General features: G+C 28.2%; 2 protein-coding genes across 3 annotated transcripts in view; both read right to left on the bottom strand.

Annotated features, from left to right (window-relative positions):
- Positions 1–505: 505 nt before the first annotated feature.
- On the bottom strand, positions 506–2339 carry LOC135922270 (hormone receptor 4-like). The gene is made up of 5 exons (XM_065456680.1): positions 2275–2339; positions 1864–2096; positions 1351–1738; positions 1031–1241; positions 506–858 (listed from the first exon to the last, which is right to left on the bottom strand). Exons 2-5 carry the CDS (start codon positions 2070–2072, stop codon positions 578–580), a joined length of 1089 nt encoding a protein of 362 aa, XP_065312752.1. The 5' UTR covers positions 2073–2096; positions 2275–2339; the 3' UTR covers positions 506–577.
- A 23829-nt stretch (positions 2340–26168) lies between these two features.
- The window catches only part of LOC135928787 (MBT domain-containing protein 1-like), a 41107-nt gene continuing 40635 nt past the window's right edge, over positions 26169–26640 (bottom strand). For both annotated transcript variants that reach the window (XM_065465256.1, XM_065465251.1), the window contains exon 13: positions 26169–26477. In XM_065465256.1, the coding sequence (XP_065321328.1) occupies positions 26461–26477 (17 nt within the window). In that variant the 3' untranslated portion in view covers positions 26169–26460. The remainder of the gene's footprint in view (positions 26478–26640) is intronic.

Raw genomic sequence — 26640 nt, 5'->3', positions numbered from 1 at the left:
GCAAAATTTTTTAAAGAATTTAAGAGGGAAAATGTAAATATAAAATGAAGAGTTAATACTGGACATTTTAAAACCATGTACAACCATGGAAACCTCTAATACAAATAAATAATATTTTTTTTAAAAAAAGCTGACTTTAGTCAAGAAAAATTTGAATTGAAACATTGAATATAATTATGTGTGTATATATATAAATATTTAATTTGTACATTATTTGCATTGTTATTGCAAAAATGCTTCTTTTTTAGATGGCCTTTTATAATAAATAATTCATTTTTTAAAAAAGAAGCCATTAATTTAATTTTTTTAAATATAAAATCAAAATATATAATTATTTTTTTAAAAAATAGGGTAAAAGAAAGAAAATTGCAATATTATAAATATCTATCACCATTTTCAATAAATAAAATTTTAATTTAAAAAAAAACAGTATGTTCAAGACAAAATTTAACAATTTTTTTTCACTTTCAATGAATTAAAATAATATTTGTACACTAAACCGAATTTAAATAAAAACATTTCATGTCGTTTGGATTAAATTTTTAAATGCACTGGAGTAAAGAGATGAATATAGGAATTAAACATTTTTGGAGTCATCGTCACCGTTACCTGTTATTTCTCGATTTAGCAAAAATGGTATATAAAATAGTCGGGTGGAAATTAGTAACTGACCCGCCATTTTAATTTCTGGCAAAATTTTGATGATCTCTTTGTAGCGACCAGAAAATTTACAATCCTCAATGTTGATGTCGTGATTTGTCGGAGAGAGACTTTGGTCCAGGGGATCAAAACAATTCAATTGTGTCAAATACGAGTGCAGGATACGGTCCAACTTTTCCCTTATTTGAAGTGTTCCATCTATTGGACATATTGAGTACAACAAAAATTCATTTATTAATATGGTTTTAATCTAAAATTTATATGTACCCTAACAAATTATCGATTCATAAATTGATCGACAATAAAGATATAATAAGACTCATTTCTTTCAACTTGTTATAGGTTAAAAAATATATTGCGCTTTTCTTACTTTTCTTGGGGAAAGGCTCCAAATTATTGTTCTCCAAAAAGAGAACAACTTTAAGGCATTGGTATTCGTCAATGGTTATGTTGGTGTTGGCGAATCGAGAAATAATTGTTGACAATAAATTTATTAGCTCCTTAGCTTCTTTATAAAATTTCTCATTCTTCGATTCGCGGTCCTTGCTTTCGTAGTGGCTTTTCAAGTTATCTAAATAAACCTAATGCAATTAAATATATCCTTTATTATTGTAAAGCATTTATAAAAATAGTTTCTTTTTAACAAAAATCACCTTTGAAAAATATTTATGTAAAGTAAAAAGGCCTCACTCTCAAAGAATATTGGAGTGGAACGGCTCGCTCTAACCCCCAAGTTAGCTCATTATAACCATTAAGGCGGGTTTGGGGTGAAGCCGTAATCTTGAGTAACAGAATGAGGTGCCAACGAGCAGTCAACAATTGGGTTAAAGTGTCAAGGGGTAGTTGACCGTAGAAAGGCAGCTCCTTGACCCACTGGACCATCTCATGTATTGCCCTATCACTCAATTGACACAAGTACCAAGAGGGAGACGCAGGTGTGGGAGTGAAAGAAGATGGAGGTGGCGTGGGAGGCGTCGAGTATTTCAGATTTAGCATAGGTATAAGGTTATTATTCTTACCATCCTTAAAATTGTTGTTAAAGAGCATTGACGTAGCAGTGTTAGTCCATGCCGGACTCCTGTTACAAAAATGTATTTTTAATGTCAAAAATTTGATTAGATCGTTTTTTAATGGAATTGATACTAGCATGAGTACTAATTAGAGATAAATCTAAAAGGAAGTTTTCAGGATACATAAATATACCTTTGCATCGCTTCCGTCGCTTCTAACCCGTTACTAAGATATTGTGGACTGTTCGCTACAAAAAATTGTTTCTCGCTATCGTAGAAACTGAGCGGTAATTGAGATGTAAAGCTAAATTCAGGAAACGGGATGAGAGCTGATTTTGTTTGGTAGTAAGGGTGTTGTGGAAGTCTCTGCTGATTTTCTCTTTGAGAATTGCTGTCTTGCATGTTTGGTGAAGTTTTGAAGCTCTCCTACATTGTGAAAATATTATTTTTTTAATGATGTAAAGCAAGCCTCAGAACAAAATTTTTTATATTTAAAACTGGGTAAAGAGAGTGTTTGAAATAAAGATATTAAAAAACTGTTTGAAATAATGAAATTAACAGCTTATTTGAATTGTTATACTCTATTAATGACGAAAAAAATTACCCCGTTTAATTCCCCAATTTGGTTGAGTGGATTTTGATTTGGGATAGAGTTAGTTATCTTGCCTTTGTTCCTTTTGTATTTCTTATATTTTACCTTTAAAATTTTTGATAAAAAAATATAAGTAAAAGGAAGGGTCTTTTGTATTTTTTGAAATAGTTATTTATTAGAAAATTTACTTTGTATAAATTATATACCGCTCCTGAATTTCTTCCTCCGGGCATTCGATCCTCGCGAACGGCTTTAAAAATATTTATGAGTAAATTCTATATTAATAAAAATAATCATTATTAAAGGATTTTATAAATTCATTTTAAGCTAAATAATAATAATTTTGTTAACATTTCTACCGTGTAAAAATGTTAATTATATATTTTTGGACCAAAACTTAGGCCTTATCCAGAATTTTTTTGGACAGAGGGCCGACACAGGAATAGGCTTAAAATTCTTGCGTATTTTGATCAGGAATCCCATATATAGATCGAATTCGACCCGAAATTCCATACTTTATTCACTTTTCATCATTTTTGGTGAGTGAATAAGCAGATTATAATAATAATTAGACCATTAATAAAAACATGCAATATATCATTGAAAAATAAAAATCACTGGTAAATGACTAAATGAGGTAATAATAAATATAATTTATATGACATTAATGAAAATTTATGTAATATTAATAATAATTTATGTAATATTAATGATAATTTATGTAATATTAATGGTAATTTAAGCTAAAACACAAATCGACATTGGGGGGGGGGGCGTATAAACCTACGTCCATATCCAAACTATTTCCTATTTTACTTATGGAACCTTAAAAATTTATTGATTATTAAGCTCAAATGTATAAAATTATTTTTAAATATTTATATTTATGTCTGAGTGAAAAAATTTACATAATTACAGAGCATTTGTTAGAAATACTAAGGAAATAAATTTTAAAAATATTCAGCCTTGGGTTTGGACAGCCCCGTGCAAAAATCTTCTACTAGAGCAAGTTTGATTTGTTAAGGTAGAGGATGAATGGCACTCTAATTGTCAACACAATCAAATTTAAGTTCTCAAACTAAAAAAAAAATTTTTTAAAAGATACAAGGATAAAAAAACAGAAATATCATAAAATAAATATATATTTTTTTATATTTAAAAAATGAGGCATAGGCCAATGACCTATGCGTTATAATATATTATTTATATTATTTTATTTTTTAATACTAAAATATTATTTTATTATTACTTTCTCTCCCGATCCTGATTATAATTTTATCATTTTTTTTATATATATGGTAAATTAAATTGTATTATTTATTTATTTATTTTTATAAAAAATATCGATAAAAATAAAATTCATCACACAAAACGACATAATTGATAAATATGTGGTATAAAAAAAATTAACTCCTTGCTCCAAGGTCTTTAAAATTTTTCTGCTTCAACCACTCCACGATTCATAAAATTATGAGGGCGAAGGGTTTACCATTACCATTATACAAGTGGCTAGCTCCATGAAATTAATGAATTTCCTCTGCGGGAAATTTATATTTTTTATTTCTCCATGTAAAAAAAAGCATAATATACACATTTGATTTTATTAATCTCAGAGCAACAGTATCTTTTAAACCCGGTGATCAAAAAATTAACACATCATGTATTATATTACAAGTATTAAATGTTTACATGAAAAAAGTATAGAATCTTTCTCTTTATTTGTAGAAAAATTTGTATCTAATTTAATTTAGCTAGAGAGGTATTAAGATAAGAGCAGGACTGGGTAGGTATACTAATTTGTACCATATTTTTAAATGTACATTTCCAATGATTAGTTACTTTTTGACAAATATAAATTATATTTCCAAAGAATAATTTGTGGTTTAGATACTTTTTTGACAACTACAAATTAGGTAATTATTTTTATTATTTGTGCGAATCATTCTTTATATACATAAAAACAATTCTTTTTCTGCGTAAGTTTCATTTAGTTAATTTTTATTTAATTTACAGAGCACGTTAGATATTTTTCAGGGTTGATAAATCTGGCAATTATTGGTCAAATACCCCAGGCTGATTTTTAAAAATGCTTTACTTTATATTAACGCAATATAAGCCCTGAAAATTCAATTTTATAAGTCAAAATTTTATTTATTTTTCTTCAATCTTTTTGTCTTAGTTTGATAGCGATTTTTTATGTTATTAGGATTGAAGATATTCTTTATCTAAAATATTTTATACACTTTTATAACTAAGTTCAGAGTAAAACCCGCTGAATTAATAATTTGAAAGTAAAGGATTGGCAGATAGCACCAGGGTCAAAGATGCTGCCGATTCGTCATTTTAACAAAATCATCGCAAGCATGCTTTCGATTAAAAGAGTATGATAATGTGGGGAAAAATTAAACAACACTAAAATTTTGCTTGCAACAACAGTACTATCATTACTATGTGAAAATACATTCAAGAAAATAAATTAGATATTCAAGTTGACCATCTTAATATACTTATGCATATAATCATCGATTTGGATATGCTGCACCAATTTTTTGTTTATAATAAAATGTTTTTATCAGCACAAGTGGTATTGCCTATTTAACTACACGATATTGACGCCCAGATCCAATTAATACAATTATGACAATGTTAATTATTATCATTAAAAATATATATAAGAAAATTGTCAGACCAATCTGGACTTTTTTTGAAAAAAATAAATTCGAATCTGATTCGTATCTCTTCTGATTGAGGACAAGGGATTTTTTTTAAGGATGTGGAAAATTATAAGCGCTAGAAAATATAAAAAATTAGTGATTCTCTGAAAGAAATAAAAGCACAAGGAAAATATTAAAAATTTAGAGGTTTGAATAAAATTTTAAAATCAAAATCCAGTCAGATTGAATCCGAGAAAATGTCCGTTTGGATCTGAGCACCTAAGATAAAATTTTTATAAAAAATCTTTAGCTATATCATTTTTAAGAACCTGTCTAACATTAATTTCACTTTTAATGTTTACAGAAATTAAAGCGTTTTCATTTTGCTTGTCAAACAATTTATTTTAGACGCGTCACCAGGAGATGGGATCCTATTGGAAATTTACCTGTTTTAGTAAATATCTTTTAAACTAATAAAAAAATTCCCCTCACACCCGCCCCCCTTTCTCTTCAAAAATATAAGTGATAGTTAATATTTTTAAAATAATGAGTCTAGTATAATTTAAGATTTTAAGAAAAAGGGCAGAAAACCCAAAATTCTTTAGCCAAAACTCTAAATAAAAACATACCAAATTAAACAGAGAGGCATTTTATAGAAAAATACAATGTTAAATACTTTTGCTAAATTTGTAAACAGTATTAAGCTTATGGATAATTGGATTTAAAAAATACATGTCAGGGGATTCTCTCTTCATAGCAGATTTGCCAATTTTTGTACTATCATTTTAAAGTAATAAAAATCACCCCCATTCAACACACTTCTCCCTACGAAAATACAATGTTAATAATTTTTTAAATAATGACTATAATGAAGAAAAAACGGTATATTTTTTTAAAATCTATTTTGAAACTGCCAAATATTGAAAATGAGATAAGCTAACGAGATTTGAGATAGATTTGGCTAGCCTCAAGGAGACGTAATACTTATTAGTTTACTCTTATACCAGAACGAGCAGGGGTCATTACATTCGATTTAGAAAATTTTAGGCTACTCATAATTCATGCAGGACCAAGAGATGTGTACAATCATTTTTATATTGCTGATTTATTATATAGAAATTATTATTTATTTTTAGTAAAATATGATAAAATTCATTATTTTATAATTTGTTATCAATAACATTTTGCTTTCTCATTTTCTAAGCTCATTTATTATCGTGAATGCATAAAAAAATATTATATTAAAATGAGGTCAAACATAATGTAAAAAAATTTTTTTTAAATAATCTATCATAGGAATAGAAGTATCAAATAAAATTATGCTAGTAATAATCTTATTGCAAAGTATTATAAAATAGAAACCTGACGAGCTTTGGAAAAACAGGAAATAGCTCTATAAAATGAATTATTAATCTCGTTTCATCTATAAATCTCTTTTTTTAAAAAAATTGCCAAAAGTTTGGAATTTAATACTTAAAACAAGATTTATTTTTTTTTGAACAACTATTTTGGATCCATTCTACCTTTAAGGGGTTGCAGTATTATTTTTTATGAGAATTATAGGGGATTCTAGGATAAATAAATTTTTTCTGTGCTTTTATAAAAAAAAAAGACTTGTAAAGAAAATAGGAAAACATTTTAAAATAAAATAGTTCCGGTATGTACAAAAATACTTTGCATGGTAATTAGATCGTTATTTTTTCAATAAAAGGAAATAAATCTGTCAAAATTTGAGAAATGAAGGATTTCCACTTAGAATGCACTTTGTCATTTCAAATCCTTTAAGAGAAAAAGAAATTCTGTCAAAATTTGGGGGCTTATGGACCATTTCTACTTCGAAAACACTTGCCGCTACAAATAATTTAATTATCCAAACCATTTTTTGAAAAATTATAAATCATTCATTTCATATATTTATTTTCCTCCCAATCTGAAAAAAAGACAGTAAAATTTAATATTAATAATTCATGTTAAAAAATATATGCGAAAATAAAGAAGAAAAATGTTATACGAAAAAAAGGAGGTGAAGGACGGTCGTTCATTGACCTTCGCCGCGTCTCATACAAATTTATAACGTGTAAATAAATTACATAAACATAATACATTAATTATTTATAATAATATCATATGCATATACAAAAATTCTTTTTAATTTTCATATATTTTATTTTATTCATATCTTTTTTATTTTTTATTTTGTTTAATCTATCTTTCCTTTTTTATTTTGTTTAATCTATCTTTCCTTTTTTTACATTTTTATCTTTTTATTCTCTTATTTTTTGCTTGCTGGGATTAGAAATTGAAAAAATTAGCAGAATTGGGATTTAATGCAAATTTTAATAGTTTTTTAGAGGTAAAAATATATGAACAAAAAAAACCTGCCTGATTTGACTAAATTCAAAAAATCATAATGGCGTTTCGAAAAAGCTTTTTATCAAGATAACCAATTAATTTATTTACTATCAAATTTTTGTTAACAATATCCTTTTTAAACATTAAGTAGCATTTTTAAGCGCTCAAAATAAGCAGGTTTATAATAAACATTAAATAATGTTTTTTACAATCTTTATTGAATATGAATATTTAAAAAAATGATAGATGAGGGAGGATGAAAGAGAAAGAAAGAATAATAAAAAAGAAAAAATATGGAAGGGTCGATGAACCTCTTGAAGGTGAACCGTAACTTCAAGGTTTAAAAAAAATATATTTATTTTTAAAAAAAATAGTTTTTAGAAATATACATGGCATTTATAAGTAACATAAATTTTTTAGAGTAAAACTAATCTGATTTATATGTGTCGAAATCGTTGAGAGGGGGAGGGATATCTAAAAATAATATCCCGTAAAAAGATAAAATAAATACTAAAAAAACCAATACTTTTTGGCCGATAAAATAATATTATATTTTATCACAATAATTTATTTTTTAAAATATATGTTATTGAGTGAGATGATAAATAAGTAACTAGAAATAAATATTTTAAAAAAATGTGCAAAAAAATAAATAAATTTAAAAAAAGGAAAGATGGGAAAAGGGATCACGATACGCCCTCCCTTACCAAGGTATCTCGTTAAAATATATTTGGATAAAATTATATATGATAAAACAATGTTAATAGCTTATTTTGTTTTTTTACAAATTCTCAAATGTTGATAAGGAAATGTTAAAATAGCCTTAAAAATATCAAATTGGTCACAATCAGAGATGATCACAATATAAAAGGGTTGTCTTTAAAAATCCTCAAATACAAAAAGAATAAGTTTTAGTTATTCGTTTTATAAAATTTGGATAGGATCTTCCAAAAAAAAAGAAGAGATGATATTGCACTTGGTTACTAACTACTACTCTAACCCTAAGGTTTAATTAAAGGGGGTCCTTACTCCCAGAAAAATAAATAGATAATGAGATATAGTATTATATTATTACAAGATAAAATATATTGTGAAGCTGACCTGCCAAGACCATTCCTTGCACCAAGCATTTTTGAAAGCGACAATATTGGCACCTGTTTCGTTGAGTTTTAGTAATTTCACAATTTCCATCAGCCAGGCAGGTGTAGACCCTTTTATTTTGAACAGTCCTCTTGAAGAAGCCTTTGCACCTAGCAATATCAAAATAATTATTATTTTAATATTACTATTACAGATAATTTTTTAGACCCTCAAAATAACAAACCTAACCTTAATATAGATAACCTTAAAAAACTTCTAAATAGAAGAAAGACCGGTCTGTTCAGATCAGATAGCAATCAACATATTTTGATTTTTATAGTGTGTAACAAATTAACCCTCCGCAAAATATTTAAGAAACGCTTCAAAGTTACCAAAACAATGTCCATTATGCATAATAATAATAACATTGACATTGATTAGTTTTTATATAACAGAATGTATTTGTTTGAAAGCAATGAGTCTCAACGAATTAATAAAAAACGTATATATCAAATATTTTTACCCTTCGCAAGTGATGATGCCATAATGAAGACCAGTGGCCTTATCGTTACATATCCTACAAATCAATTCCTCCTCCTCTTCTTCGCCCTCTTCTTCCCTTTGGAGATGCTGCATTTGCGGTGCTACTGGGTGTTGATGATTGATCGGTGAATTACGAGTGGGAGTTTGAACGATATGCTCAGCTTTAGAAATTTGGGCTTGAGGCAGAAGCTCTATCACTTCAAGCCCTGAGTTACTGCCACCATTTGATGTCGAAATAGAATGTCTTTTGACAGACAGGTCTAAAGCCGTTTCCTCTGAGGCATCGCATTTGGCTAACAAGGGTGGCGTTTTTCTTATATTAGAGAGAGGTGGTGAATCTGCCAATGAAGTTGAAGTAGTCGCTGTATATGCGATCCTTATACCAGCACGGTTAAGGTGTTCGATGTAATAATCAGGGAAACGAGGGGCCACAGTTGTGCAGTCAACAGAAACGGAACTTAGCAAAGCAACGTTACTCGCATTTATGTTATTCAAAGTGTTTAAATCTATACTGTGGAGTTTATTGAAATCGCTGGACAAATTCGTTGTGTCATTGAGGTTAGAATAGAGTTTTTTCCTAGATAAAATAGAGGGGGGTATATTTAAGGATATTTCTGGCGCCGGAACCAAGCCATGACTTAGCATTGAATTGTGGTTGGTATTGTTTAGAGCGGTGTAAATAATCTCTTTGCTGATTGAGGAATTATTAGCCTGATTAATTGAGGAAAAGTTTGGAGTTGCAGCTGATTTTTTCTTCTCTCTCAAGTTGATGGGCATATTATGGGTGGCGTTTTTGGTACCTTTTTTAGGTTTGATAACTGAACCCTTGGTAGTACTATTGTTAAAAGCTCGATCGTAACGAAAGACCGAGTTAGCGGGAGCATCTAACACGCTATATTGGTTCAATTGGTGATTCAAGTGGTCGAGGACATGCGTGTCGAGGGCATCATTGTTGAGTCGTGCATTCATCATCAAATCGAATGGTGTTGTCGTAGTCAGTGGGGCTTTGATAGATGAAAGTTGCTTCAGCCCTGACAAAACCGTTTCGAACGAAAAACTGGAAATAGGCGGAGGTGCTTTCCTATCAGGGGTACAAGTAAGGGATTTAAATTTGGATAATGGAGCTGAATTTTCTAGATGGTGAGGCGCGGGGAGAGATAGTGTCATGAAGCTTATGGGAAAGTAGGCTTTTTGGCCAGATACTAGGGTTTCAAGTCCGGTACATGGTGGCGCCTGGGTTGATGGTTCGTTGTAATCGTAAGGAAAAACACGCTGTCCATTTTCAACTCCAACATTGTTCACGCCGCTCAAGTGAGCGAATAACTGTGGGGAAGCCAGGGCATTAGATAAAGTTTCCGGATCTAGGTAGTCTTGATACTTTCTGACGACGGCTGCTGCGCCCCAGGGAGTCGAGTCGTTTGATGACTTGCATTTCTTATTATCAGAGTGGGTGTTCAACTCGGGAGGCCGTTTGGTAGTCAAAATAACAGACTTGAGGACATCGCCTTTCTTAACACTTGATTTGAGATCCAATTTGCCTCGAGGCCCCAAGAAGTAGTCGTCGAAGCCCAAAGCCTTTTCAGCTGAAACGCTTGTACAACTCCCTGGAGTAGTGGCGGGCCTCTCCCTTTGTGTGGTTGCACATTCATCATTTAGATTTCTAGCGTTGTTAGGCTTTGAAGCAAGGGTGACCTCTGGAACTTTTATGGCCATAGACGCACCTCCTTGGGATAAAGATAGGGTTGGGCTCGGCGGGGTGGTCGGGTTTCCACCGCCCATCTTGTTGCGTTTGAGCTTCAGGGAGCGAAATAAATCATCTGTAGTAGCGGTAGCTACCGGGGTGGTGGCGGATATATACTCCTTAGAAGCGAAAACGGACGAAGAAGACGAGGAACCGACAAGACGCGCCACAATTTTTCTGTAAAAAGGCGAGCCAGCTGACGTAGCTCCTTCCAACGAGCTGGACGAGCTCGGGGACCCATCGTCTTCACGCATGTTATTGTTACCGCTTCCATTCTTGTAAGAGGCAGTGGACACGGACCCTGACAACTCTGAACCACACCCAAGGCGTTCCACGCAAAAAAGAGATTTTATTTCAGGCATCTATTATGTGTTTTTTTTAAATCTAAAATAATATTTTATAGCTTTATATTAAATATTTGGAATAAATACTTAAACATTTTCTAAAAAATTATGACTTATTTATGATAGATAACATTTAAATAACGCCTAAAATGCCATAAAACGATCAAAAGCGGAATCTTGGAAACGCACACAATTCTCCGCATTCCCTGTCTAAAATAAATGAAACTTATACTTGAAATAATATTAGTGTACATACCAATTTGTTAATAATTCAAAAAATTAATGAGTTCCATTATTCTTCCTATATTCAAAATTAAATACCTATAAAATTTAAAAAATACTAAAAATGTATCTCTGATCGCCAAAAATTGCCATATTTTTAGAAAGAACACCATAACAAATGGATAGTCCGTGCATTTTACCTTTTTTAAAAAATATAGACTTGCTTCACCCCCCACCCACCCCCCCCCGCTTACAATCATCACATTCAAGGGGAAACTCTGCATCTAATATCAAATTTGTTTAATATACATGAAAAAGAAATCTCTGCCTGGTAGTTGAACTCGGATCTTAAATAATCTTTGACAAATTATTACCTGAAGCCCATCCTGCCACTTAAAAAAACTCATTTATTTATATAAATATTATGAAGTAATATTGGCTGTAACTATTCATTCGTTAATCGCATCGCAATATGATATTGCATAACATAAGCCCTATAACCAAGTTTTGTAATTAAAAGGCGTGGCTTAATCCCATTTCGAGTTGAATTTAGGAATACAAATTTTTTAAATGGTTATTCATTTTTTAATAATAAATGAAGTTTCCCACATCGTGTCCCCCTCTCCACCCGTTTATTTGGGTCTTGTAGGGTCTTGTAATGTTACAGGGAAAAAATTATTCTTCATAAAAAAAATAGATTTAATAATAAATAATGTTCCTTTCTTTCATTTTCATATAATTATGCAATTTAATTGATATTTTAAAAAAGGAATTTGAAATTTAAATCTTAACTAATAAATTAATTTTATTTGTGTCTACGTGAATCGAACTAATGAAATAATTTTAAATTGATTACTTGAAATATTTCAAAAGGTCGCTAATCTGTCTATCCATAATGAATTATGTTATTATAATAGTCTTATCTCGATGCCTAGCATCGTTATTATAATAATTTGCAAAGAAAAGATATTATAGTATTATAATTGTTTATATTGAATTTTTGCATTCATAATTAAGCAAAAAGTAAAATTAGATATATAAAATAAAATATTTTTTTGAAATATTAGCTCACCTTTGAAAGTGAATTAAATATTGGGGAAAACGTAGGTGCGTGATATTTCCAACTCTTTAAAATCGGAGTAAATTTTCTTTATAAAATCTCAATGTTAGCGTGGACATCTCGTAAGCGAATTAGAGTTCAGAATCATTTGCAAGTAATAAACATAACGGATTCCATGAATTAATCATAGTTATAAAAGGAGAAAAAAAAATTGTGGCCGAACTCGGATAGTTACCTTTTTTGATACACGAGTATAAGATTATTTTTCAAAAAAAGTTTTCCATTCATTATATTCGTTTCTTGTGATGATTATATTGTTTCTTGTGATGATTATATTGTTTCTTGTGATAATTTATATAATTCCTATTTTGCGTTCTTTTTCTACAAAAAACGCTAAAAGCGATCCCGCAAAAAAAATGTATTCCATTTTTATTAATGTAGGGTTTGTTATTACCATGTGAAAAGTAATCGATAAATCCTATATACGATTATTAGGATAGAATTGTATGAAACTTCTTTGTCTCCCTAAAATATAAATTTTTGTTAACCATTTTTCTTTCAATTTTTATTCTTCAAACTTTCTTGTTTATTTACTGTTCATCTAATTTTACTTTTTTTCTATATTTTTTTATTTGAAATTTTTTTAACAATTACAAAAAAAAACAAAAAAAATAGGTATAAAATATAACATAATGTTTAAGGATAGAAAAGGGCTATTTTAATTTAAAAAGTATACTTTTATGATTATGTATGAGTTTGAGTATGATCAACTAATTTAAAAAACGGAATTTATTATCGTTATTATTAATAATAAATATTATTACTTATCTAAATAAACAATTATTTTTTAGCCTTATTAAAAAATGATTTTAGTTAGAATTAAATAATATTATAAATAGCAAGGGAGGGCATTGGCCTCTATTTATTATTTTTTTCAAATTTTTTTATTATTTGTTGTTTTTTTTTAAATTATTATTTTTTTCCCCGTTTTTTCAATGTGTATGTGTGGTGTGCTTTTTAAAATATATATTTACAGCTTTTTTGTTACTTATATGAGTAATCTTGAAAGATAAGATTTAAAATCAATAAAAAATTTATTTTTAAAAAAATGGATTTTCCTCAACCCCAAATTTATTTTTACTTCCCCTTAAATAAATATAAAAACTTTTTGATATTTTGTTAAAAGATAAAGGTAAACTTCCTACTTCCTAATTATTTCAATTCTATATTTTCAATCTATTGGTTGGTTTAATATATATTTTGTCTGCCATAATGAGAGTAGCTATTATATTAGAAAAAAATTTTTTGTAGAGTGAAATTTATGCCAAGTTTTTTAAAAATGGAAATAATAAAATAATTATTTTGCTTTCAATTTAATTTATCTAGGTAGGCAATGACATTGACTCGTCCATGGTTTCCCAGGTCCAATAATCGTTATTTGATCTATATTTATATACAATTAAGATTTTTTAGATTCATTTTTGGTCTAGGGTCTTTGTGTCTAGAATTTAGTTTCGTTTTAACATTACATATTAATACTTATAAACATTATATTTAATGCATAAAAATAACCTTCACTTAGTTTTTTTAAGTTTTTTTTCCAACTCCAATTCGTAAAAAAAATGCAAAATATTTTTTACATCAAATTAAATATTTTTATTTAAATAATCTTTTATTATTTATTAAAATAACTTATATCCTATGAATTTTGAATGATAAAGCTCACTTTTCCTATAAATAATATTTTGTCTTCGACTTCATAAATTAAGGATAATTATAGTAGATAAATCTATGACGATTCTAGCCTCGAATTTCTTGTTTAAAATCGTTTATATTTTAATTACCATCTAAATCCAGTACCCTTTTACCCCTTTCCCATTAAATGGAAATTAGCAAAAAAGATGCTCCAAATCGAAGCTAATCCCTACCCCCTCCAATTTTGATGACGAAAGGATCTTCATAACTACCTCTCTAATTTCAATAACAATATTGCATCATACCCATCCCCCTCCATCGTAAAAGTTCCAGTCTATATCTACCGAATAAAGTGAACAATTTATTGTCACCATTTTTTAAACACTTAATTGGTACAAAATTTTTAATTTAGATTTTTAATACAAACTTTTATGAATTTCAATTTTCTAAGTTTATTTTAATTTTAAAAAAGTTGAATAATAAGCTACCGAATATATGGTTTATGGCTAAGATAGAACTCATTTCAAATCTATTGATCTATTCGAATTTTTTCCGCGACGTAATATAGGTTTAAGCTTTTGTAAAGTGGTCCTCATTTTAAAGCTTAAATTTAAAAAAAAATGCTAAATACTTGGGTTTAAAGGATCACAAACTAACTTATTATTTTGTATTAAATAATACTACAACTAGGACAATAAACAAAACATAACCTTTTTATATTTCGTTTCAGTAATTTATGCGAGCAACATTTAATTTTTTTTTCATGAATATGAATATTTTCCTTTCCCATAATTTTTTTTGCAAAAGTCGTATGATACAATGTTAATTTAATGTTGCCTTTCTTATTATTTATTTTATTCCTATTTTAATAATTTTTTCTATTTTTGATATTATAATTAAAAAAATTTACACGAAGTTATTTAGTTGATTAAACTTGTAAATTTTTGTATTAAAAAAAATGCTTATTATCGTGATTAATTTCTTTTTAAAAATTAAAGAATTTTTTTATTTCAAAACTTTGTTTGAGGGGAGTTTTGCGGGAAAAAATTAATGTCGAGGAAATTTTATTGTTTTAAAAGTTAGGAAATTATACAATCTCAAGCAAAACTTGTTCAATTATAGCCATTTAGAACAAAAACGAATTTTATTTATATAATTTGATCTCAAATTAACGGGATCCATCGGAATATTTAGAGGTCTGCAACGGGCGGGCTAAAAGATTTCAAACATGGGTTAAATAATATTCTAAAACAATGGAAAGGAGAATTTTTTAAGTTTAAAAATACATTAAAATAAAAAAGAGCCTAAAAAACCAATAGAATTTTTTTAGACTTTGGGCAGACGGGCGTGTTAAATTTTAGATAAATAGACGAGCAAAAAACCATGGGCTGGCGAATAGGTTAAAAAGTGTAAACACTAGTTCAAATATCACATATTTTTATCAATGCTGCAAATCTAGTAAGCACATTTAGAATTTACACAATTATAGCAAAAAGAGAATAGAAAAATAAGTAAGGTAAAATTTTTTGAACTCAATCAAAATCCTTTTTACAGGAAAAAAAAATCTGGTAGCCATCTTCATTATTATTTTTTATAATATATAAAAAAATTTTATTATCTTTTTTTATAAAATTTATTTTTCAAAAAAATCATTATTATTATTAATAAAAAATACAAAAAAAATTTATCGATCGTTTCATTGCCGGTCGGCCATGTTATATGACCTTCAAGGAAAGAGGCCATTGCCCGGGTTGAAGGACCTTTAAAATAAATAATACAATATATTAAAGATTCATGTAAATTCGCATTTTTTTTAAAAAATCTACTTTTTCCCCTTGTTTCTTTATTTATTTCTACATTTTTTATTATTTTTTCCATTTATTTTCTTTTGTTTCTTTCTAATTAAAAAAAAACATAGTATACAATATATAATAACTTTATATGTTCATTTCTCTTTTCTAATTAAAATAGCCCTCTAATCTAAACCTAAAGCCTACTTTTCTGCCAGCAAAACAATCTCCTTAAGGTTTAACATGTCTGTCTTATCTTGTTTCGATCAATGAACGTTCAAAAAGTTATTGCTAATTTTTTACAATCTTTTACATAAAAAAGATAATCCACCAAAAAAATAAATATAAATATGATAGGGGAGGGGAGGGGAGGGGGTAGAAAGGCTTTAATGAAAAGGGTAAAAAGAAAAAACTGGAAAAAGAATAAGAAAATAAAATTATATTTATAAATCCAAAATAAAAGCACTATTACGATATTTTATATTAATTATATTTGAAATCAACAAAGGCAAGGCAACCTCATTAAATTAAGTGTTCAAATTCATTACATAAAAGGATTCAATTTTAATTTAAAATAATACTATTATATGATTGGCTATTTCTCTACAAGGAAATCTGATATAGAGAGTTCATTTTATCCAAGATTATATTATATATAAAAGTCAAAAAGTATTATGAGAGAAGAAAATCTATGATTTAAGTGTGCTCAAATTTTATAAAATAATCGCTAAAAATTTAAAAGAGTTACTTCATACCTATTTAAAAAAAACTTCAGCTAAAATTAGAATAGTTTGTTCTAAAGCGTAAATTCAATGTTTTTGAATAAATAATTTGGGGGATGGGGGAAATGACCCAAGATCACTATTAATTTGTAAAAAAAGTACAGCAAATATATATAAATAAAATAATAATAAAATTTTAAAAGGAAAAAAAGATATGTCTAATTTGAGCTTGTGGTTAATTTTTCCCATGTTAAACAAGAAAATTTGCTTTAGTATAAACTAAACCAATTTTTTTAAAAAATATTTTATTCAAATAGCTATTATTTAATTCAAATCTTTTTTAAATCTAGCTAATTTGGCAAGGCTTGTCCAACTGATACTAAACGTAAGCAGGGGGAGCCCACCCCTCAAAGCTAAAATATTTAGGTGTCGGTTAAAATATTTTTTAAAAATATACTGTTTTATCAATTATGATTATTAATTTATATTTTATTATAGTATTCCTGCCTTGAACTATAATATCAATTTCAAATTTTCTTTGCCATTATATTTATCTACCATTTTAAAATTTCCTACCAAATCATTTGAAACTTTTTAACTGCAAAACTAAAGTAAAATCATTTCAAAAAAATGCCATCGATTTGGCTAGGACTATGAGAATAGCTGAAAGCATATTGCAACTTAAGGAAATTGAGGCAAATGTAGATGACGAATTTCATAAATTATATGTCATTGTTGAGTCAAAAGCAGAACTCTATGAATTTAATATTTGTATACTACTCGCAGCAAGGCAAGTTCATTCTAATATTAATATAGAGCCAGTCAAGGAATACTATAAAATAAATCTCTTTATCTTCCTCTTGGATGCAATCATAACATAGATGAATGAAAAGTTCTTGATTAATCAGGCAGCAATTATAAATATGTAAATATTATTACTGCAGAATCCATCCGAATCTATTTCTAATCTGATAGAAAAAAAATTAAATATTCTATATATTTTTATTGTAAGGATGTTAAAGTATCCCATGATTAATTATTAGCTGAATGCAATCTATGATATGAAAGGTTAAATATAGTTGATAATATTCCAAAAAATGTTATAGATGCTTTGCATTATTTTAAACACATTTTACACTAATTTCCTAATATATTAAAATTATTATATATTTTGGCAATTAGTACTTCTACCAATGAAAGAACATTTTCTTCTTTAACAAGAATAAAAACATACAGTGTTGTTAAATATATCTATTTGAGCCTATTTTTAAAAAAGGCTTGCACGTTATTTTAGCCAGAAAAATATTGCCCAAGCCTCAAAATTTCGCCAATAGATAGAACAAAATCTTCAGACTTGTGTAATATTTTCTGGAAAAAATATTGATTTGACCTTTTTAAAAATCGGCTCAAATCGTGCTATTTATCAACACTACTGTGACCTACTACCTCTTAAAATCGATTGAATGAGTTAGCCTTTATTAATAACATAGGGAGTTGATACAAGCACTAAAAATTTATAATATGATTCCTAATTATATTTTCCTCAATTTTTTAATAGACCATATTAATTTTCATGAATACTTTATACTTTTATGGCGCAATAATTCTTTAATCTAAATTTCCAACCTTTTAAGTTAAATTTATATATCAAATTTTAAATGTTATTTTTTACAATGTTCTTTTTATAGACATTTTATAGTTATTATACGCCGATTATATACATTTAATATTTTATCATTTTTATCAGAATTTGTGTATTAGAAATTGTCAATATTCTATAGACTATATTCCTAATAAATTCCTGAAACTCACGATATTCTTAAATAACTCCTAGAATAATTCTAAAATAAAATCTAATTACCCCCCCCCCCCCATAGCGAATTCTAGCTTACGCATCTGACAACATATTATTTATTTTATATTTTTATAACGAATATTAATAGGAGAAATGGAGGGAGAGGGGCGAGTACAAAAAAATTATATAAAGATAAATATAATATAATTAAAATATATAAGAACAAGAATATTCTTAAAAATATATAAATTATGTAAAAATAAAAAAATTATTTCCAAGAGTTCATTATAACATATAAATTTTTATTTTTCGAATTATTATTATTATAATGAATGAATGATAAAAAAAATATTAAAACCATACCAAACCGCACAAAACGCGATCAACCAATAATAAAAATAATGAATGTATAAAGTCGTTAAACTCTTCTAATAATTATTTTTTTAAATGTAATACGCTATAACAATACAAATATTTATTTTATAATGACCACAGGTATATGAATGTAGACAGTTTTTATAAAGTAGCCTTGCCTTAGTCCTGTTAAAACATCCCCTTTAAGTATCTTTCCCGGTTGGTCACTTTATAGAGGTCTATCTTTTTTTAAAAAAATATTGTAATATATAAAAGTACAGCCCTTGCATTTATAATTAGAGAGTTAATGAACGTTGAATAAGATTTTTTTTATAATATTTTATTAATGCCTGAAAAATTTTCGTGATTCTTTATAAAACATGTCTTTGTGTTTATTGGTGTTTTGTCTTCAAGTGTTTTTTTCTTCAAAATTATCTATAATGCTGAATCCGATTGACTACCTCCTCGATGTCTGCAAAAACCGGACCCAATCCGAAAACCTAACCCACGAACCTGACTCGTGGGTTAGATTGGGTTTTTATAATTTTTATTTTGGTTGGGTCGGGGGAAAAATATTTTTGGTAGGTTGGGTCTGTTTTGGAAATATCCTTGATAATTTTTATTTTAATCAGTGATATGATAGCATTAAATATAGTTTGATACAATTTTATTCATTTTTAGAGCATCTCTTATAACGTACAAAAAAAGAATAAATTTAGGGTCTCTTTTCTTTAAAATTTGATTTTCAGGTCAGATTGGATAAAGTTGGGAAAATGCTTCTTTTTTGCGGGTCACGGGATCAAAGAAATTTTTAATTAGAGAGAAAATTTTTAGGATCAAATTGTTAAATATTGAGTTTTAACATAAAAAGGAAAACCCAAGGGATAAAGAAAGAGAAGGTCTCATCTTTAGGTGTAGTTTTTTTAGATATGCCCGGATATTTTTGAAGAGGTCCCACCTGGGTTTTTAAGACCCAGCTTTTAATATTTTGATTATTTTAAAGCTCGTTTTAAAATTTGGTCATTCTAAATAGACTGGCTGAATATTTTAATTGATTTAAAGGGAAATTGGGAATATAAAAGCTAATAAATGCTTATGTTTCAAATTGATATCATTTAAATTAATTTATAAAAAATCGATTTGGCCCATGTTTTTAGCCAGGCCATGGATTGCAATTTATTTATTTATTTTTAAGCCCAATATGGATTTTATGAATCATACCATTTAAATTGTAAAAATAAAATAAACAAGCCATAGGGTAAAATTAGACTTGAACTAGTTATAAAATAAAATTGTGGTCATAACTAGGCTTTATTTTTCTTTAAAAGTTGTCACTTATATAAGCCTAAAATACATATAACGTGATGCTTTCATGGTCTATCACCATGTATTTCACATCATATGATGCCTTAATAGTGGCTTTCGCCATCATGGGCCTATTCAGAATCTTTTGGGAAGAGAAGGGGAGTATTTTTTTGGCAGTAATTTATTCGAGAGTTTTAGACTCATTCCAAGGCCTAGCTAGGATTTTAATCTTTATTGTTCTCATTATAAAGTTTAATATTGTTAAAATAAATAGATACAAAAATCTATAATTATTTCATATTTTGTTGCAGATACTAAGATTAATTCAGATACCGTTTATAAATGTTAATTTAATTCTACAACTGCCTCTTGACATTCCATTCCCATCCACTACTCGTGGGCTGTTTCACCTGAACTCGTCAATTGGATGATTATTAATAGTCAAATTTTATCAACAATTTTCTATTATTATTAAAGGAAGCTACTCCTCTTACATTATTTATCTCTTAACGCATTTTTTCTAAGTAAGAAATTCTTTCTAATTCCTAAAATGATTCATGGTCTTTGGCCATCTTCAATTTATTTAAATAACCATTCTTAAATTTCTCGAGGATGAGATTAAATTCCTTCTCGAGAAATCCTAAAGCTTAAATTTCATCAGTAGCTTGGTAACAGACCACTCTAAAGATTTCATTTGCCCTGCGATGATTCCTTTTCCGTATTTTGATATATGAATCTGGAATCCACTCCGATACCCAAGGTCCATTAATATTTATGAACGTTAAATTTGGCAAATTATTTATTTAAACTCGCCTGATTATCACCCATGATCAAATTCATAAGAACACTAGGCAATAAAATCTACAGGATAAAATATTCCACAGGGAATTTTTTAAACTTTTCTTTAGGATAATGTTAATGATTTAATTTTTTTAATTATCAGTTAATCAATGAAAAATTTTTCATTGCCAAACGGAAACCTAAGAACCTAATTAAAAAAATCCCAATTTATTGTTTCTTTACAACTAACAATCCACTTATTTGAAAATTTCAAATTCCTTTAAACATTAAAGGGCTTTTTTAAAATTGGGCTACATCTTGCCTATGTTGTTAAATCTACTCACAATCCTAGTAATCGAAAAAATTCTCTACGCCTTGAGGCACGAGTGGATTTTTTTTTCAAGATTGAGTTATCCTGTTCAAACCTCGCTCCAAGATAAGATGATTGTTTTCGTTTAAAAATTTGATATAGAGATCCAACAAGCTTTTTACGGGACTCTTCATTAATTACATTTTCTGTTGATTTTCTCCATTTGAACCCGCAATTAGAGGAACTTGCCAATTTTCTTTTAATCAATAACCATATTGGATACAAATGGCTCAATGTCATCCCATGCCAAAACTTAGACACATATCTTTCTCCAGAAGAACTCAGGATATCATTAGGGCTCCTTTAACTGCAATTTCGGCACATCACTTTCTAGGAAAGACACCCCCGCCTAACAGCCTAATCCACAAGGTGCTAATACCAGTCAATATACCTTCCATCTTAGAACTTAGATTAAATATCCCTGTCAATAAAAGACCCCAAACGGTTTTACCCCTACGCTTTGATCAAAAAGTTAGTCATTAGTATGGGATTATACCTGTAATAGATACGTTTGCAGATTCGAATCCCATTGCGTCTACCCAGTCATCCAAACAAAATAAATATTTCCAATTAGAAAACGTATTTAAGAACTTTAGGTAAAATATTCATTTACTGGAGATTCCAAAGAAAATTTATAGCTTAGACAAATATGCAGACCTAAATGTAAGACAACATTTACAATATACCCTCACCCCCCCCCCTCCCTCCCCAGCTCCTTCTGTTATTTTAATATTTTAGTTCATATAATTTTTAATAATATTTAAAAAAAATTTCTTTTTATTTATTTACGTTTAAATATATTTTTTAAATTATGTAAATATATGAAATTGAAAATAAAATAACATTGTATTATTTTTGAAAAAAATTCTCATTTATAAATTAATAAAATGACTTATTGTTATGGTGAATTCATAATACATAATAACTATGTCTTTTCCTTATTTATCGTTTATTGGAGGTTTTCCAGGTTTACCCGAGTGAGTCAGTATCTTCTGATCCCTTTACTTTTTCAGTTTTGGGCGTCGCTAATATAAAACCTCATTGTTTTCATATCATCCGTAATCCCTTTCATTTACGTCTACTTTGGTCTTCCTCGTGGCCTTGATTCTATTGCTTACAACGAAATGCATTTCTTAACCCAATCATCTTCGTTTCGTTCAACGTGCCCAAACTATCTCAATCTACTTCTTCTCACCACAACTCCAATCGCGTCTATACCAATTCTTTCCCGTAATTAGTTGCTTGTTTTTCTCTCTCACAATACATCACACATTCATCTGACCATTCTTATCACCGTTCTTTCCAGATTAGCTTCATTCGTCGCTTTCATTACTCACATTTCGCTACCTTAGAATAACTATACAACTTCTCACTCAGATTACATAAACTTTTCCTCTTAGCTTTAGAGTATCTGTTAGAATAGAAGATATTTCTTGAAACCTCTTCCAAGCATATTTCACCATTGCAACAACAGCTGAATCAACACCTCCATCTGCGTTTAACATGTTATCCAAATAACAAAAACCCAATTTTCAAGAATAGCTCCATTCCGATATTTAAGTCACCCCCTTTTACATTATCATCATCATGACCCCTTTCACGCATGTTCTACAGGTAAAAGTCACGCTTGCTTTCATTAAACTCCCTTTTCGCAGCTACATCATTTAAACACCCATTTCTGACAGCAGGTGTATTAGATTTAATTCCTAACTACACCTTTCCCATATATACCATGTAACAAGTGCCTTTATCCCTTATTTCCTGATCCTTCACCTCCAATTATCACTTTAGTTTTTCCATAATTTGCATTTAAACCTTTTGTTTCAATAACCGTCTTTCATAGAATTATCTTATCTTTTAACTCTGTACTTGCTGCCAGCAGTACAAGACTGTCAGCAATAGAAGTTCGATATAATAATGGACTCAAAACTGATCCTTGATGTAGCCCCACCTTTATCAAAGGTCTGGCTATAACCATCATGAGTCCTAACAATTGTTCGGACATCCTCGTAAATTGCCATCACTGCCAAAACCAACCATTTTCCTACATCTATCTTTCTCAAAGCCCACTTAGTAACGCGGAACCCTGTTAAAAGCCTTCAAGTCTACAAGATAGTAATAAAGTACCCTTTCTTCGTTTGATATTTTTCTTGCGTTTGTTTTACCATGAAAACCTAAGTTCTTTTTCTGGGTGTTAAATCAAACTGGATATAATTGATTTTTACTTGATTTCTTATTACTTTCTCCAAAATTCTCTCGAAAACTTTCATCCACTCTTCAGGAGCTTAATTATCCGGTAAGTGATTTCGAAATCTCCCTGTTGAAGGGTTGGGTCAAAAAATGGCAAGTCCGTTGGGTAATACACTGTTCGTTATCATTAAAATTGATGTTAATATAATCATTATTATTGCTAATAGGCCCTCGGATTGAATGGAGGAGATTGTTGTCGAGATGATTATTGCGAAAAAGATTCACGGGTTTGATATTGTTGTAATTTTTGAGGTCTATTTTTTTTAAATGTAATATTAAAATGTTTTCCTATATGAACATGAAGAAAAAAATATATCAATCATGTTAAATGTCAATATTATTAGCATGAACGTACTTTTTTTTTATAAATATATCGAGGTATAAAAATTAATTAATCATATATGGATGGCTAGGCTATGTATAAATATTTTATAAAAGTGTGGAATCATTTATATCTAATAAAACTTTTTATTATCTTGAGATATATCATGGCCCGATATGATGTGCACATGGTGAGCATGGTGTTAGCCAGAAGAGATGTAGGATAAAACAATTGGTATTTTTCATATTAACTTGAAATTTTTTGAAACAAAAACAACACAGAAGAAATTAGAATTGTAACTAAATCCCTCATCTACAAAATAAAAAAAATTATAGCTCTATACCTATTTAGGTGCTATAATTAATTCTGTGAAGTATGCCATTTTTGCCCTTTTAAATCATGCATAGGGTAAAATGGCTAAGCATTAGGGTAAAGTGGTTAAGATAAAATTGAACATAACTTTATTTTTTTATTGAACAAAATATTGCAATTTTGACATTGATTTATCTAAGTATAAACTATTTAATAAAATACAAGAATGTAAGAAAATTTATCAAAACACATTTTGAATGTGCCCATCATAATAGTACATTTCAATTATTCTTCCCCTATGCAACTATTTTTAAGATTTCATTCTAAATAACACAAACTATTTATTAATGTTCTTTTTGCTCAAAAATATCTTTATGGTGTAGACGTTAATATTTATAAATTATCTTTTTATAGCTTTAATTAGATTGAATTAAACCTTATTACTCATAACAACTTTATTTCAAGGTGATCGTTATTGACTTCTAGTTAAGTTATTAACTTCCGATAAATTTTATTTTGTGGTTATGCCTTTAAGGAACATGTATGCAAATTTTAAATAATGAGCTTTAATAAATTTTGCTAAAAGAATAAACTAGAGGGTGAATATTCTAATTTATGAGTAAAAACGTTTTTTGGCATGATATGTCAAACCAGGAACATTTTTTTAAAAGATAAATTTAAATAAGAAATTTGATACAAAAAATATCTTCACACCAATTTTGAGGTCTTTATGTTCGAGGGTTCAAAAATTATTAGTGTTCGCATGGTTACTCATTCAATCGCTTTACCCCGGGATCTCTTATACTCCTTGGAAAATTTACAGGATTTCATATTACCTTAAAAATTATCCCATCCAAAATTAATATAACACGTCATTATAAATAATAATTTAAAAAATAAAATAGGTATAAGAGTATAAGTTAATAATTTAAATAATTACTATAAATTGTAAAAAATCAGAAAAGATAAAATTTATTCAAAAAAATATAACCCTACCAAAAGCTTGCAATAAATGGACCATAGACATATCGGGGGGGGGTGTTCTCTCCTTTTAAAAAATCATTTTGAGCTAAATCCTCAATCCCCCTCCTCCTTCTTCCCAAAAAGTGTATACAGTATGTCAATAAACAATCATTTAAAAAATATAATTAAGGCCAGTAATTTTAAAATATATAATTTAAAATTTTTAGGAAAATAAAATTACTATATTTCTTAGATACCTTCAATATGACAACAACTTTCAATTTATTTGTACTACTAAAAAGTTATTTGTTCAATATTTCCAACCAACAGAATTTACTTATTTTATATAGATATATGGTAATTTAAAAAATTAGAATTAGCCCTTCCCCATAAAGTAATCAATATATATAAAATTTATGGGTATGGACTGTAGTCTTGGCCCAATCCTTTTTTTAATCAGCCCACAAACGTTTAAATAATCATCTTTGGACTAATATGCATACAGATAGGTGTGACTTTTCCATAAGCGTAGAGGGCTCCACGTATTTTTCTTTAACATCCAATTAGATGGAAATGAGGAATGCCTAGCGTAACTATGTGGTATCCACAACATTAGTTAGTGGGCATGTACTCTTAAATCGCGTATCATGTAATTTTATAGTGGTTTTTATACCAAAAAATAATAATTTCAAATTTAATGCAACTTTAAAACCATCTATAATAATAAAATTTATCAATTAATTAAAACTTATATGCAAATTATAGTAAAATGAGATATAATAAAATGTCTTTAATTTTAAAACAAAAATTAATCATTATTGAAATACAGAAAAAAAGTGAATTTATTTAATCATACCGACCTTAATACAAGATTTTTTACATTTTGCACCCGAAACTATTTTTTTATATTCTGAATATTAAACTCTTAAATTAAAAACACAAATAGGACAAAAATTTTAATATCAAATTTTCAATAAATTTATTTCTAAAAAATTCGAAAATCATAAGTATGTCAACATTGAATTTAAAATATAACAATACATCGTTATCGTAAGTACAAAAATCTTGTTCGTTCATATATATTATTTAAAAATATAAATTCAAAATATAACAAAAACTAACAATTTATGTAATATAAAATAAGAAAAAAAAATATTGTTATTCAAAAATATTTAGTAAAAACTACTATACAATATAAAGCCGCAACAGAACGTATATATTTTTTTAAGTTTAAGGTTGAGATTATTTTCATTTAAATAGGATAATACTATATTATAATTAGCAAATTTGACGTCTATTATTAAAACAGTAAAGGGATAATATCATACTTGGTTCATCTCTTAAGGTTTTCGAGTATTAAATAAGTCTGATATATCATTATTCAGTGCGGCAAATGTTTAAAAAAAAAATTATCTACTATCATATATGCATATATATTAAGTGTATAATTAAACATGAGTAAAAAGTAGTGAATCTAGTCAGGCCTATGATATAATTATTAAACAATTTCTTTGATATTCGTTTTGTAAAAGCGGCAAAGCCAATTATTGCTTAGATTTTCCTTGATATATGAGTAGATAAAAAAATGGTAGGTTAAATAAATATATTGATAGCTCTAAGTATTAACTGCGTTTATATATTTTTAATAAGATTTCTAATCATTATACTTTAATAGATGGCTAAAACTGCATTTTCAAATTCAAAGTAATGAACTTAAATCAGAC

Source organism: Gordionus sp. m RMFG-2023, chromosome 1, assembly GCF_954871325.1.
Source record: "Gordionus sp. m RMFG-2023 chromosome 1, tfGorSpeb1-WG-v2, whole genome shotgun sequence".
NCBI lineage: Eukaryota > Metazoa > Nematomorpha > Gordioida > Chordodea > Parachordodidae > Gordionus > Gordionus sp. m RMFG-2023.
Note: the sequence above shows the minus strand (reverse complement) of the source record. Positions and strands in the feature narration are given on the sequence as shown.